Source organism: Varroa jacobsoni, unplaced genomic scaffold (assembly GCF_002532875.2).
Source record: "Varroa jacobsoni isolate VJ856 unplaced genomic scaffold, vjacob_1.0 scaffold_1463, whole genome shotgun sequence".
Lineage (NCBI taxonomy): Eukaryota > Metazoa > Arthropoda > Arachnida > Mesostigmata > Varroidae > Varroa > Varroa jacobsoni.
Window position 1 is genome coordinate 164,942 of NW_019214365.1, and position 16,576 is coordinate 181,517.

Genomic DNA, 16,576 nt, shown 5'->3' on the forward strand with positions numbered 1-16,576 from the left:
CAGCAATTATCCTTATTTTTGCAAATCAGAGATGATACGACAATACGAAAATTAACTAAATATAAATAATGCACATAACATGCTAAAGTTTTGCAGAAGCGTTGTTATCGGTGTGCTGTTTCGTAGTCGCCGTCTAGTATAATAATATAAGTTATATTGTGTATGGTTGCTGGTGCTAATGCTGCAGCCGTTATAAGTTATTCCGAGTCGAGTTGGATAACAGCAGAATATAAACGAATCTTTTGCTTTAAAAATATTTAATTTTTCCTCGAGAACGCATTCTAAGCTAGAAACACAGTGCTTCGACCAGTTTAAAATCTCAAGAGATCGACCATAGCCTTTGCGCGATTGTGCCGCTAATTTTTCGAGAAAAACCGTATTAACTGCACATGTAATGCGATGACATATTTTTGTCAGTCAAACATAAGTTTTGGACCAACTTATCGTTAGTCACAAATAGAAGTTCGTTTTAGCAAAAATTATATCCAAGTGCAAATCTGAAAAAGAGTTCCATCCTAGCTTGAACGTGCCTGTGTTTTACCTTCGAGCCAGAGTTGAGTTTTTGTCATGTGCTCAAATGTTCATGGGCAGTGACAGTTTGTGTAGCGTAAAATATTATAGGATCGCGTAATGCACCCTCTGGCAATGCAGAAACAGGAGCCAATACGCTTTTAAAGAACACTCCTAATAGAATCTACGCGCAGTATTGCGACAGTAAAACTGTTCTGTTGGAATATGCTCTGTCGTACTTATGTTAGGACTAGTTCAAATTTCCAAGTTATGTATGTTGTAACGACCAAGTAAACAGTGAATAGCTATTAACTTAAATATGGTTAGGGAATAAGAGCTCTAGGCGCTAACCGATATTGTATCTGTTTCCGACCGACGACCTAGTCGTTTAAAATTGGCAGGGAGCGATGAACTCACTAAGGATGTTACGAGCCAAATAACCGATAGAGGCAAGTTATTTATGTTACAACCGTTAATACTGGTAGAGGCGCCAAGTCGCGGTGTACGTGATCGCCGACGCTGAAGCAAGGAAGCGAAGGGGGAGGCTCGGCCGCAAGGGACTAGTATGGGGCGAAAATGCTGCCCAGGCCCACAAACATTCACGTTGTTCCTGGTCAAGATGCATTATCGTACGGAATGTCCCAAAGATGATCCTATCGTTTCGTAAATAATTTCGTTGTGAAAGATGTTTGTCGTGGTCGACAAATTATGGAAGTTGACGAAATTATTGCGGAAGTTGAGGCATGTGTAGCTATGATATCGCTGAAGAACTAAACATCTACTGCCGAACAGTTTTAAGCCATTTGAGGAACGTTATCTACAAAAAAAAAAGTTCGATCTCTGGATGCCACACGAATTGACGCAGGATAATTGTCTCGATCGTATTTTCATCTGCAAAACTCTACACGAACGTAAGGAAATCGAGCCATTTCTAAAGCGATTGACTACGGACGAAAAACGGTGGATCACAAAACGCGATAATGTGCAAATAGAAAAATATGCTCTAAAATCTGTGGCAGAACCTAGACTGAGGCCATAAGAGGTGAAGCTATGTGTTTGCGTGACTGGGAAGGAATGACGGAATATAAGTCGTTTCCACCTCGCTAAACGGTTGATTCAGATTTCTGCTGTTTACGAACTGATCGGAACTGTTAAACACAGAAAAATGTCCTCTCGCACCATAACAATACCCGACCAGATACATCCTTCTGATATATCCAGCAGAAAATGAAAAAATTTAAATGGGAGATTTGAACGCATACCCTGTATAGTCCGGACTTTACACTATCATCTGTTTCCGTCTCTGCAGGGTTCCTTCGATGGCACTAGTTTAGTTTCAATAGAGAGATGCAAAAATAATTTGTAACAATTTCCCCAGTCCCTAAAACCGCAGAAATTCTACAGCAGTGGGACGATAGTACTACCAGAAAATTTTAGGGGGTCATTCTTCAAAATGGCGCACATTTAGTTTAGTAACATCATTTGAAGGTCTAAAATATATTTGCTCCCATTTTGAATGGAGCGCGGTCAATATTTTTCTGACGACCCCATACATAGACAATCGGTATCCGTCTGCAAATTTCTTTTGCATGTTTCTAATTTATAACTGAACGTAAAAACTCGGCTTATTTTTTCAAAAATATATTTGAATAGCAAAGAGTGTTGCTTCGTTGAATTCTGCCTAACCATGTGACCTATTTAAACCTCAGTCGGAAACACGAAACGTTTCATTCATTTTGGGCATACTTCCAACAGTAGGGAGGGGCGTGGTAATGTGAAGACGCCCGTGATTTGATTAACTAGGCTAATTAGTGGGCTGAATACTCCGTTGAAGTTCAATCGCTTAAAAAGCCATTTTCCCTTGACGACACTGATCCAACTCCTTTCAGAGCTTTGCCACAATTATTCTAAATGGTCGTATTATACGTTGTATCAATTAATGCGAGGTAAAACTCTATACGATCTCGCCAAAAAGCGATCGCAGACCCTGATGACTGTATAAACGTAGTGTTTTCTTCTTGTCACGTAATAAAAGTTTAATGCTGGTACTGAAGTGAGGTTTCGCAAACACTCGTGTGAGGATTTAATTTCGTTATTAGTTGACAAGGATGCAAGACAAACTGAGTTAACCTAACATGATAATCTGTGCAAGGGGCCTACAGTTAGCCTACAAATATCGATAGCTTATCTATAATTTTTTTCTAAATATTTATAAAAATGATCCAAAATGTTTTTCATTAGAGAACAACATTTTGGATCATTTTAACAGGATAGGTGGTTACCCGAACCTCTTAGTGGCTCATCAGCGCTAGGCTGAGCAGACGACGAGATAAGATTGCTATTAGGTACCGGGCGTAAAACAAATGAATAACATTTTTCAAATCCATGGCATTACGTTAATACATGCCATGAGTCATCTTAATCCTTCCACGGTGACGAATTCGCCTATCGAAGACATATAAGATATTCTACACATTCCACTTCGCGCCAAAGGCCAGACATCTGACGCAATGACTGATCGGACGTAAGACTCAAAACATTTGTTTACTATATCCCACGATTACAGCAGCGTTCTATTCTAATCCAATAGGTCCGGCACGTTCTGCCTAGCAAACTCATTATGGGTGTTGGGAATCACCGTTAATTTTCGAGGTATGTGTGAATAGAGACTACAGGGTAAAACTGCCACTTCTCTGGCTGTCCTATCGTTAAGCAGCTTTTGAAGTGAGTTTCGTTAATGAATTGGGAAACTCAAATTAAACTAAACGCCAAAAATCGACATATAGCCTCTGTTCCAGCTATCCTACCCGGGAGAGACAGACGATGGCGCAGTATACGGTAATTGGAACGCTCGAAGGCGTGCAATGTAGGTGACATTCGAAATAGGACTCTTTATTTAAGTCAGCCAAACAACTCTTCAACGGCTGTGCATTCGTTGGCAGTAGGAATTTTGAAAAGGAATCGGGAGAAAGGATTTAATGTGCCACTGATGGGCCAAGAAGGCCAAACTTGTAGAATTTTTTGCTGTCGTTATTGTAGGTCTGTGGTACGTCGTTGTAAGGGCTTGTAATATAATGATGGCAACAGTGGTAGAAAACGCTTTGGAAGTCAAACGAAAGTAGAAAGTACAGGGTATTGTCATCATGGAGTACACACGATTGCTACCAAAACCGCTAGGAGCTCTTGACACGCCGTCAGTAAACAGAACTTGTTGCGGGAACAAGAATGAGCTGGTTCTTTCGAGCGTAAAAAGCACAACGTTCAACAGCGTCCGCTGAGTTCATCGTAGCGGTCGTAGTAATGTTATTTCAAAAGTCGCTATTATGGACGCTTAGGACGAGCGAACAAATGCGATCTTTACCATGGCCAGTTTAGATCGGTTAAGTGCAAAACTGGTTTCAAAGCTAGATTTGATCGTTTACATATCGCATTTACACACACTGATCCCGTAATAATTACTAATAGTTGCCATAGAGACCACAGATGTATAGCCATTACGGGTTCAAATGTGAGTATTTATAAATGGTCTCCCATGTGGTTCTCATAGATCTATTAGGTAAATCTTAGATAGGCGCACCCCGCTAGAGTTTTCAGTGAAGGTAGTCATTGATGGTACAGTAAAAAGTCAATTCTGAGGACCTGTCTACACTATAGTAGAAACGCCCAAGCCACTAGAAAAGAAACGTATACATAAAAACAGAGAACAGAAAAAACTAATAGTTATTTAATACCATGATGTCGCTGATTGGGTTTTGCTATTGTACATAGACTAACGCTGGAGCCCCACTGGACGTTTATATTGGTTTATTTAACTCAGGATATAAACCATATATTACTTAAGAGGATCTTTTTGCGGAATCGTTAGTCCGCCAGAAAGAAAAGCATGAACGTACTCTTAGTGCTTTAAAAGTTTTATTTTTTTCGACAGATCTGTTCGATAATAGAGTAATTTTTATGGTAATCTCCAGCTACAATGTAGTCCTGCTTCAATCGTCTCACACTTAAGTCAAATCACAGCAAAAATCAAAAATGAAGTATTGCTAGCCGGAAACTTTTTCCTTAACGACAGACAAAAACCATTTCATTAAAAGATATTTCGTGTCTAGGACGCATAACATGTTAGGCTACGTACATTTCAGTATATTCTTCATTAAGGACGAAATTAACCCGTAGATGACCATTGCTTAACGCATACAAAATGGCATATATCGCTTACCCGCCTAGAAGCAATATCAGTCAGTTCTGATATGACGGAAACTAGATGCATCTAGGATTGTCCACCTCTACTTTTTCTGTTTTACGTAAGCTAATCGATAAAACGGTTAGTACTTTATATCAGATTCTGTTTTAGCTATTAACATGTACTTATACTATTATACCGTATTTAAATAAACGATCGTTCAAACAACTATCAATTTTATTTATGTTATAAGACGAAAACGAGTATAATTAGTACAAGCTAAATTAGTCCAGCTGACTGATCGCTAATCAAAAAAAGATTCGAGAACCCACGCGGCAGCAATTGTTGCCTTATTCTGTACAACAAACACTGTGTCTTAAAAAAAAAAAAAAGGAAAACGAAAAAGCTACGAAATTCAATTTGTGTCTACAATAGAACAAGTTCACCAGCTGATACAATGTCTTTCTAGACGAGTCACCATGCGCGCTACGAAAACGCTCTCAGGAAGCGTCTTGACAGACGCTTCCTGAGAATTATGCTGCGATTGCTGCCGCTATTGCTACTACTACTACTACTACTTTCTGTTCCTGTCAATTCCTTGTTTCGTTTACTGGGAAAACCATAACATAACCCAGGTTCAAAAGATCCTACGTCGTTTGGCTTAGATAATGGGCTGTTCAATTCGTAAGGTAAGTTTACGCTCAATAGATGCGACGCTGTAAAGTTGTCAGTCAATTTATTTCGGTCGAGAAGAACACGTTCCCGCACATACGCAGAAAAGTTCACTCCTGAGCTGTGATTGTTTAAGATTTCCATATATCTTTCCATTAGTACTTCTTTTGAGGTCCTTCCAATGCCTATATATCTCTAACCAGCAGGCTAAATAGCAGAATTCACACCGTCCGAAATGCAAGCTATCCAAAGTCCATATTGTAAAATTGGCACTTTGTTCTCTAGAATAAAATGCCGAAAAAAAAGAACTTTGTTGCGTTGCCGGTTTAGTAATAAAACCTCATCTGGCTAAAATCCTAAAACCTGGCTCATCCTTCCGACATATTGTTGTTGTCGCTTGTGACTAACCTGAAGCGTGCCCTATTGTGTGAAAGCACGACAATAAACATATTATCTTTTACTACCCAGAATTCATAACAAACTTGGCTTATGGTTCTGCTAAAGCTTCATTGCTATCGAGATACGAGCTTCATATAATCCACGATATCATCTGTAGGCTTTTGGCGCCTATTTTCAATTTCGAAATACAACCAAATGAGCCCTTGTAGATAGAGTTACATTGTTTTGCTATTACAAGCGCGTTTCTATGATCTTAGAATGAAACGATTGTATATGGAATTCTATATATGACTATCACACGCTAAAAGCATTAACGCACTTAGCGCTTTTACCTAATAGAAAAGTAGTAACTTTGTATTATCTACATATCCATTGCAAAGCAGTTCGATCGCGTAAAGTTCGATTTTGAAACAAAAGCGTTCTTTAGCGTCGACGTGATCTGACCTGTAGTACCTGGAAACGTGGTAGAAGCTCGAAAACAGATATCGTACGATGTCTGGGCACAGCATAATAAGTTAGCAAAGCCCCATTTTTCGGTAGCGGTAGTTTAATTTCAACATCTTTGGATCGAGTGGGTCTAAACAGATTGCATGCGATCGTCGCTAACTTTCGTATACGCCGGGACACGACCCAGCATTATATTGTGGACTCTCTTTAGTTTTCTGTTCATATGGAGGGAAGGGAGTTCCGCTTTGATATATATATATATATATATATTTATATATATATATATTTTTTTTTTTTCTTTTTGAATGTGACATCAAATGTGGGATGTGATTTTATAGTGATAGACTATTTGGCACTCAACATTGTTTATTGTATAAATTATCTGGGTAACTACCAAATTTATTGGTAACAAATTGGAAAGGGTTATTTCTTAAAAAACCTTTAATTTGGCTTTACACGGATACTCGGTGCCAAATGCATTACGATTAATTTAAATAGTCCTTACCAAGGTAAGTAGCAGTATTCGGGAAAAGTTGGCAGTCAATGTTTTATTCATAGGACACTTAGCACGTAAAAAACATTCGCTGGCGGAATCGTCTCTGAGTAGAACAGCCGTTTCGAGAAGGCTCTGTGCTGTCAGGCTCAATACATCCGTCTCACCACCTTAAAGTACATACCTATACTACGCGCAAATATATATAATATTCGTTATATCGCAAAAGTATTTTGTGCAATGACCACAAATATGCTTGGAAACACTCTAATATAGAATGTGTTGTGATACAGTTACCCTAGGGCCTTTTCATACTGTTTAAAAAGGCCGAATAATCGTCGTTTACTTCATGAACTTCAAGGTTTCGTACAACTGTGACGTTACAGAAAAAGAAAGGATGCGACATGTTCGAATCTTTACGGCAATCACGTGTCTTCTATAACAAAGCGATCCAGTAACAAATGCACTGTATTTTAATTTCATTCCAATAAAGAAAAAGCGACAGAAAGCACTAGGCTGTCTACCCTCGATTCAACCATTACCCAGCATCGCTATAGTAGTTTAAATTGTCCAGCTTGGGCCAATAAATTTCCTATGCGTCGCGAGGTACAGTTCCACAAGCGTGGGTTAGTATGTTAATGGAGAACATCTTTCTTGCTAAGCTCTCCAATCGGCTATCCACTCAGCGACAGCTCTGCGATTCGTTTCGGGTAAAGATGGCCGGTACGTAAAGGGTCTCATCGAGCAGAATATGGCTTCTTCCAGAGTGGAAGATTGTATAGAAAACGAATGAATTGAGTACATTCGAAACATCAAATGATATGCTGCTGCACGCGAGGAGTTTAGAGCCGTAAAAGTATCCAAATGAGGCACATCTTTTCAAGGTAATATGTATTGAGCGACCAGAGAGATAGCATTCGAAGTAATTAGATAGATGAGGACGAGCTTTTGTGCGACTTCAAAACTTGATGGTCACTCGCGATCGGCATCTGAAACAGTCGAACTAGTTCCAGATAATCTAAACACTGGACGACCAATTAACTTGTGCAATTTATACTTATAAAAGCATGTTAAAAAGAAGACACACTTAGGACTCTAAACGGCTCAATTAGCAGTAGGCGGGACACGAGGCTCAAGAGTAGGTAATGACTTGTCTTGCGCTTACCCAGTCGTGAGAAAACGAAAACTGGCCATATGAAGCACTTGGAATACTTCAAGTTCTCTACATATAGTGCGTGTCCTGTCGGCTGCAGTGAGCGATGCAACGAGCTTCTTAAATAGTAAACTAAAGTCATGCACCTAATAAAAGGTTTTTTTTTACAGAGATCGTAGACTTCCGGCTCCTAACAACGTAGCAGAAATGGGTTGAACTAGAATGCATTCTTTAAAGGCGTGACCTGTCTACACGAAGATCTTTAAACGGCTAGAAAAGATCGTTTTTTATCTTTAAAAAGTCACCAAACTAAAGTAGAAGGCGGACTAGCAACGGCTGAGAGCACGCGGATTGTTTTGCCGCTGTGCGACTTGGCTTTTTGATTAAATCTATTATCAATTGTCGGTTAAATAGATATGATCTTTTCGCACTTTATGGTTCGGATGGCTTCTCAGTTTGGGATGAAAGGCTTGATATCATCATCTCGTCTTTGTTATCGTCAGTTAGTTAGCGGTAGGCAGAAGTCGAGCCTGTGCCCATCACAGATACGGTTTCTATTGAGTTGCATGGGTCATCGCTGTAATAATAGGTTATCCATCACATTTGTATGGTAACATCTATGGTTTTCTTCTAATTTAACATTGCAGTTGATCACACATGCACATGAAAATGCTTATTATACCAAGCGTATTCTGGACTATCTGGAGTGATTTATAATCAATCGAAGGCTTTTTCTATAGTATATAACAAATAATATACAAAATTTCTGACCAGAGTTCCTGTGTTGTTGAACGTTCTTATTAGGTCAAGTTTTGTTTGAACTAGCTTTCAAATACATGAAATGACAGTCTATTGAAAAGTTCTATAAAATATTTTTTCATCGCCGTTATATGGTGCGACTCAGAGCAAATGAAATAGAGACTATAGCGGTCATAGGTTAAAACCCAAGCGCAACAAAAAGAACGCTGAACTTTAACAAACGACAAATGTCAATCCAACAGCAGGGGTTCAGGGGAGCAGGGTTCTTCCTCCTTCCTTGAAGGGAAGGTTCTTTGAATTCGTTAAATTAGTGACGATAGTACCCTGCAATAATAAACGGTCCAGACAACACTGTTGTTTGTGGTTCGTGGTAAAACTGTACATGGATGTGGCTCTTTGCGACTGGCAAGGTAGCGCTTACTGTCGTATCGCTGATGATTTCTTCAATTAGTTTTTTTTTTTGTTTTTCACCTGATATTACGTTACTGAAGTTACATGTGAATGTGTGTGTGCGGGGCATAAAATAAGTGTGGTAAAGGAAAATCATCTAACATAATGAATCCAGTGCACTGTCAAGAGCCAAATTTTTAATACCTGCAGACCTTTGAAAGTCACGATGTTCGTCCATTAAAGCCTTTCTACCGTTTATATTTATTGTCTTAATATAATCCTTCACATGAATGCACGCAGGTGTTTTCTGTACAGAACTAAAAGAAAGACTATAGATTTTTTTTTAGCTGCTGGGCATGAACATCTTGACGACTGTGTAGCTATTTCCTAAAGGAAACTCAGACCTCTAGCAATTCGACAACTAAACTTCAATTGATCAATCTGAAAGACAACCATTTAAGGCTAATAAAAGAACTAGAAAACGAGAATAGCAGTCGATAGCATTGCTTTTGTTATTCAAAGCGTTACTACTGGTTCTATTAAGGAACCTACGTCCTTAATTGGCAGCTGGCTTTCTTGTCGTTTTTACACGGCGTCTTTCCATCATTCACAGTTACTCTAAATTTACGAGAGCTCGATGGACTGGGTTGATCAAACTAAACAAATAGTAGGGTCGTATAGATGTTTCTATATTGATAAAGAAAGCTGCAGTCATAGCCAACTAATCTGTGGACATATGAAGTGCTCAATTAGGCTGCTAACAAAATATCCACTGAACGACATAACAGGTTTTACTATCTGCAGGGCCATGGGCTTTGCCTTCGGTTCTTTTTATTGCGAGAGACAAGGCTATTCGACATCTTTTTTGCCATGAAACGCATCTAAAAACACGTGTACAAATTCGTAACCAGAAGCATCTCAGATGAGATCCTGAAAAAGTGAGGTTCTATAGAAACTCGAAGAGATGCGGTAACGGTGTAACCAGGTTAAGGAGCCTCCTGGAATAAGACGAAGGAAGGCATTCAAAAAAAACATGTGCGTGCTCCTTACAAGGTGTTTCCACATAAACGATTACCGCCAGATAATTGTCGCATAATTTAATAGTAAAAAAATGATAATATTATAAAGTGCAAGGACGTCGAAATTGTACGTCTGTTTATTTTTAGTAATGATAAAATTGTGTTGGTTCTTTAGTGTCGATCTGAAGTAAACAAAATGATTTTCTGAGCAAGCGGAGACTTCTAAGTGTTTGAAGGTTACTGTTTTTTTTGTAAGGTTAAACCTGATAGCATTAAATTAAGCTAAGAACGTCGTATTCTTCTACGCTTCGTATGTAGAAATGCTTTTAAGGAGCTGATGGAACCGTTACTTGCAGGGACCTCCATTATATCCTAGCAGCATTGAGGGTTCCAGCAAGGTTCTAGTGATCGTCACGAAATTTTATTTCTTTCAGCCTCCCCCTTGGGCCTCAGCAAGGCTAAACTAAACATGTGATAATCAGTTTGCTAATGGTGCAGTTTACAAGCAATACGGAATGTACACAGAGACAATGGTTACTTTCGAGTGGAGTAATCTGAGGCGGAATAAATATGTTGTATTGATATTAGAATTTGCTCTAAGTTCCAGTTAAAAATAACCATATATTCTCTTAGATTATAAGGAAACTCCTCCGTTTAAAATAATCTCATCTCATTCGTCTATCACAAAAAGGGGCACTAAACTATATACGTTAAAGTTTGTCCTTCTTGAAAAGAGACGGAAATAGTCGATCTGAAGACAAGCATAAGATGGTCATTAAGGATAGGTTCTAGAATTGCTCTCCCTCTTCTGACTGTATTTTCATTGCTTACTGCATATTCAGTTTACACGAACCCGCAGCGACCACCCAATATTATTAAAGGTAAGCACACTTTTTTTTGGGTCATAATTAAGACAACCAGTTTGAATTTTGCTCTGTTGTTCAGGTGGTCATTTAGAGGATACTCTTCAGTACTACCTTTGCCAATTAGAGTTTAAGTTGCTCTTTTAAGCCTTTTTAAGGCCCTGTTACCATATTGCTTGGCCAATCTACATATCGTTGCCAGAAAATAATTAGAGAGAGTAACCATTTCTTCCCCCGTTGCAATTTTATACCTCCGATAGCTTCTATTGAACCACTGCTGTATTCTGCTACTAGATAAAAGAAAGTACGGAGCCTGATGGTTGATGCAATCTGATAGAGTAGGCTATCTGAAGCGGGTTAAGAAAGCGAATCAAAATCTATGTGATATTATCACAGCCAAAGTCGGACAATCGAAAGAGTGTGATAAAACCAGTTTACTAGTAGGACGTTTACCACGATATCGGTAAGGTGTTCTGATAGAGTGAGTGAGTGAGTGATATGGGTTTCTCGGGTTCCATAATAACTTTGACTTTGTAAATCGCATTTATAGACAAGTGTGCTATATGCTCTATTTAATAATAGAATAATATCTACCACCTTCAATTAGTTACAATAAAATGTATCACAAGTGATTTTGGTTTTTACTATGTATGTTTGGTTTTTTCCTGATCCACAACAACTCACAAACGCATTGGCTACATGTTTCGCGCTATTATACATAAAAAGGGTAAATACTGCATATAGACATGACAACAAAGTGATTCGTTACCGCTGTGCCCTAGCAATAGACCGCAAAAACGTCTATTGTTTGTTATGTTAGGAGCATGTCATCGTCTTGATTTCTTACGGAGGCTTTTTGCAAGAGGCATACCAAAACCTCACCTGTACAACTGCGTATAGTCGAAGCTCATATAAAAGATGTATGTACTCCCAGCACTGGCCCAACGCGTTCCTTTTCCCCTTTGAGACGTGCCCTTAACGTACGCGTTTCTGCTGTTAGAAAATAGATGAAAAACACCCAGGTCATTTAAGCTAAGGCTCCCTTATCTACAAAGAAATCACTAGAGTTTGCTAGAATTCAACATTATATCTCACTTAAGCCAAATTAAGTGGTGGCAAACCTTACGGCTGCTGCCACATCTGAAATGTGTTTACTACCACTGTCAATACTAGCAGTAAACTTTACGTAATGCAAATTCAGCGGAAAAACTTCTGCGGAACTGCAAGTACGCTTCCTTCCATTTATCCGTGCGTGAAAAACATTACACCTTTAACTGAAATTAACGAAAAGGCCTAAATTTCCAGTAGTAGTTGCTTTCGAGAAGACAGGCGTTCACACATTAACTAACAGACACCAAACCCATTGACGCCTTCTTTGCTCGTAATTTTTTCCGAGTTCTAGACTTGCAAGTTTGCTTCGTCCCGTTCGTCTTTCAGATAGCCAAGCCCACTGTCCGGTCTCGTGGGATGGGGCGTTCTGCTGGAATTCTGCACCGTCCGGATTTGTCGTCGCCCGTTCGTGCCGGAGTTTACTTGAAACACAGGTTGGATATAAGCCGGTGGACGCTACGCTACAACAGACGCCGAGCGACAATATACCGCAACAATTCGAAGGTAACTCGGAAGATGCGATTGCCGCGGTTATCAAACAGGAGAGGTTACGACTAGATTTCCCAAAGATCGAGACAGGGAGGCTTTAATCAATTACAGACTCTTCAGTGGTGCTTTTCATACTGTAATTACAGCTTTTCTCAGCAGTACAGAAGCATGGCCGGCGTTTCAATTAGGAACTGAGACGGAGCCACTTTTACCGACGTACTGCTATATATGCGTAAAGATTAGCCGTCAGCTATGTTGTCTGTATTCTGCTAATCTGGATGAATAACGAAATCCTATAGAGTATAAGCAAACTTATCTGATCCTGATCATAAGTACTGTAGTTTAAAAGTTTGCCTGGCGTCATAGAACAATAAAGCGTATTGCCCTGCCGTATGTAGCTGCGGGAATAAAAGACGGCCTTTTTTCCAGACCCTATATGAATTCACTGATACATAATTTTTAGAATCATCAGCTTGGTAAACCGTTTACCCGACGAAGTGCACCAATATAAACATGCTATTGTTAACATGCTGTAGACAGCGGGTAGGCCTTTTACATCAATGGCTGTTCAACGTCTCAGTTCAACTTTCGTGCTCGCTATGTAACGCTAAGAAAAACATAAACATTTTCATGTTCGCCGAGGTATTCTGCGCAATTGCTCAGTCATGTAGATTAGAAGGCCGATATCACACAGTCAACCAGCTGTTGAAAAAATTAGGCAGGTGGCTTCTCCGTGATAGGATAGCAGTAACGTAAGGTAACTATTTACGGTAGGATCACAGAAGCAGCTGAGTGCAGCCGGCCTTCAGTCAAAATAGCACTAGGAAAGACGATGAATATCCGTTCTGCTGCTCAACCTCTCCAGGTTACTCGTATTGAGTCTTCTAGCTGCTCCCGTGATAGCTTAGTGTGCAGCATATTTGCCTGGTGATCTTAGAAACACGTTGAGAACTCCGGCATAGATAAACTTTGCTGCGCGCAGGGACCCAGTCGTCTGATGGTATGCCTAATCGTGATACCGAAACGCTAACTCGAAGCAGTGGCCGGTTTTTGGAACAACACTGAATAGCAGTATCGAGGCCTGCAACAGAAGGAACAGTTGAAATTTCCGGCAGTGTAAAAACGTAAAGACGTTTCTTTCACACTTAAATTTTAAGCATAGAACCAACCCAAAGTTGACCTTTTAACTATTGCTGAGATACAAAGAACGCTTTATTCTTAACACAGAAATTTGCCCCTTTAGGTCTATCGCAATAGGTGTAGTGAAAAACGTTCACATAAGCTTCCAGAGCACACGTAGTCTATTGCCACTAAATTTTGGCTTAAAGGAAAAATTTTTGCTGGCTAGAAGAACTGAAGTTTTATACATAAAGTTCAAAAACTGACATGGCATTCTCCTCGGCAATCGATAAATAGACACGCAAACACAACGGCCTACAAGCTTTCTCCGAAGTTTAAACTTATCTGTTTGTCAGCGAAAAATTATTTCTGTCCCAGAAAAGTACTTCACGGTACTAATGAGAGAGAGGTCTGGTTCTAACTTCCACCCTGCACCACAGGTTCACGGGTAGACGATGCCGTTTAGCTAGAGGGAGCTCGGTTTATTATAGCGACACCCATGCAGCCCAACAAAAAACTGGAAGTTCTGATTACTTTGGGCTTGTCTTTTATGCTCGTTAAGTAAATGGTACTGAGATAGCGAACGTCTTGCTTCATCCATATATTGGATAGCTTTCGCCGTAGAGTCAGTGACAAACGGCGTCCGGACTGGGGACCCTTGCTGACATTTATATCCTGCTTGTTTTATACAACTCTTGCTAGCCCTATTGGCTGGCATCGCATCCTGCACTCAATTGGTGTCGCAACCCTAATTAGTTTGTTGAGAAGGGCTGCGTAACTTGCTTGCTTGCTCCGAGCAGTACAACAAAAGCGAGCTCGGGATCGAAAAAAATCTAGAACGTACCTAAACTCTCTTCTTATGAGAAGTGCTGCTTCTGTAACAGTATCGCTCTTACACGGAAACGAACTAGAAGTAAAGGATAACAAATGAAAAAAGATGTTGAGTTCGAATATTTCTCTAGAACAGTGGTTTCAACGGTATATCATCATCTAAAGACTCTACATAACAAAGCAGTTTAGAAATACGACCAAGAATTTAGAAGCCCAATTAAGGCTTTGTTGCAAATTCGTTCTCGGTTTCTTACAGATCGGTATGCCCTTCGGGGCTGTGGCTTTAATGGCCAATGGGATCACCAAACCAACTATAACGCCTGTCTCGACCATATTGTAAGTTTTCTTTTCCTTGTTGAATACACACCAATAATGCATCGAGTTCTAAATGGCCCATTAAGTACACCCACTAGTCAGTCATGTTACGTTTTATGTACTTCTATTAAGTATGGGGGCTCGCGTGCTCAACAACTAACATCGAGTAAGCGTGTTGGGTACGTAAGGGGAACGAAGATGCTTTCGATTTACGTTGGTTAGTTTCCACTATTACAATTTTGGCATGTTGGCTATGAAAGTACGAACAGTATTATCTCGAACTCCACCTTCTTCGCTGTTAAACTACTAGGCAGAGGAACAAGGAAAACGACAGTCGCCGATTGATCAGCTCTAGTTTGACACAGTTTCAGTACAATTCTTACAACAAGCTTTCATTTGCTGTGTCAGTATTATTTTTTGTTGTAGAACCGTAAAGACACCCATAGAGTCCTATAGATATCTCGCGACGGCACATCCATTATAAGCTGTCTTCTAAGGTAAAAAAAAAAAAAAAAAAAGGGGACCGGTACCTAAATTATTGTGTGACAACAGTGATTGTACATACATATAGTAGGATTAACAACATCGTAGACTATCGATAGAGCAATTGTCAAATCTTTGTTATGAAGGCTTTCTTGGCGCAATAAGGGTGTCCAGCCTATTAGACTACTAAACAAAACAAAAACCTGTTAAATTGAACCATCAGCTTTATTTTTTCCTTTTCAAGACCGCCATTCTTCGTTTTTTTTTTTTGTTTTAGAGAGAGTGCAGTCGGTTTTTGTGCCAAAAACGTACCAGTTTTCACGAATTTGGACACATACCTCATAATAAATATCTTAGGTGACAAGATAAAGTAAACAGCTTTCCTTACATGTGGTGTACGTTGGTGATACTGTATATTTACACTATAGAGTGCTTTAAAATATCTTACTTAAACTTTTTTAGCTAGCAATTGGTTCAAGAACGCTACTGATGTCCTTAGTACGGTATGCTGTCTCCATTAGGTAGAAGCTGAACTTGGCAAAGATACTAAAGTAATTTCAAGGTAATAGACTCCCCATATTGATATGATCTAATATGGCAAAAGAAGCAAAGGAAGAAAATCGCAGTTTGTTTCGTAAATCGTTGTATAATTATAAACAATTGATTTGCGATGTGGGCTGAAGTCGATTAATTTATAAACATTTTAAGCCCAATCCAATGAACATTCTAGCAAGAGTTTAGTAAATAACTTTAAGTAAACAGTGTTTCATTATGAATCGATATTAAGTAGTAAGAAAACCGTTACAGAATACAGCGTAATAAGTGCTGTTGTCTAGTCGGACTCACAGAATATTAAGGCCGTATTCGAAGTGAAGCATCTCGTCGTCTTTAGGTTGCAAGCAACAGCATAGGAAATTTGCCTCGCCTTTCTTCGAAGTGAATGCCCCCTATGTTCCTTACGAAAGCTGCCTCGACGCATGATATATGCATCGTATGAAAAGGAATACTATAGCGGGATCTTTCTGCGTATAGTAACTAACAAATATTATGTGTTATCGTTCCTGGACTTCCTGCATGTGTCCCAAACTGTATGATACAGGTCACTATAACAATCGCAAAACGATAAATATTTTCCAGTTGCATAATAGCTAGTTGTCATATGTGGAGGGATTTTCGGTGACGTTGTAGTACTCGCGAATTATATATTGAGTCTGCCAGGCCATAGATCGCTAGCCACGAGGAGCAACGTAATGTTTTGCGCAGGTCTTGGTAGTTTATGCCCAGAAACTTTAACTCGCGCTTTGGAAACATCAAAATATTGCATTGTCGGGGCGGCAGGGAAAA

The 16,576-nt window shown here is 39.5% G+C and overlaps 1 protein-coding gene across 3 annotated transcripts in view; it reads left to right on the top strand.

Annotated features, from left to right (window-relative positions):
• The window catches only part of LOC111270331 (calcitonin gene-related peptide type 1 receptor), a 64,004-nt gene that overhangs the window by 16,602 nt on the left and 30,826 nt on the right, over window positions 1–16,576 (top strand). For all 3 annotated transcript variants that reach the window (XM_086972448.1, XM_022850493.2, XM_022850494.2), the window contains exons 2-3: window positions 12,323–12,499; window positions 14,691–14,770. In XM_086972448.1, the coding sequence (XP_086828574.1) occupies window positions 12,323–12,499; window positions 14,691–14,770 (257 nt within the window). The remainder of the gene's footprint in view (window positions 1–12,322; window positions 12,500–14,690; window positions 14,771–16,576) is intronic.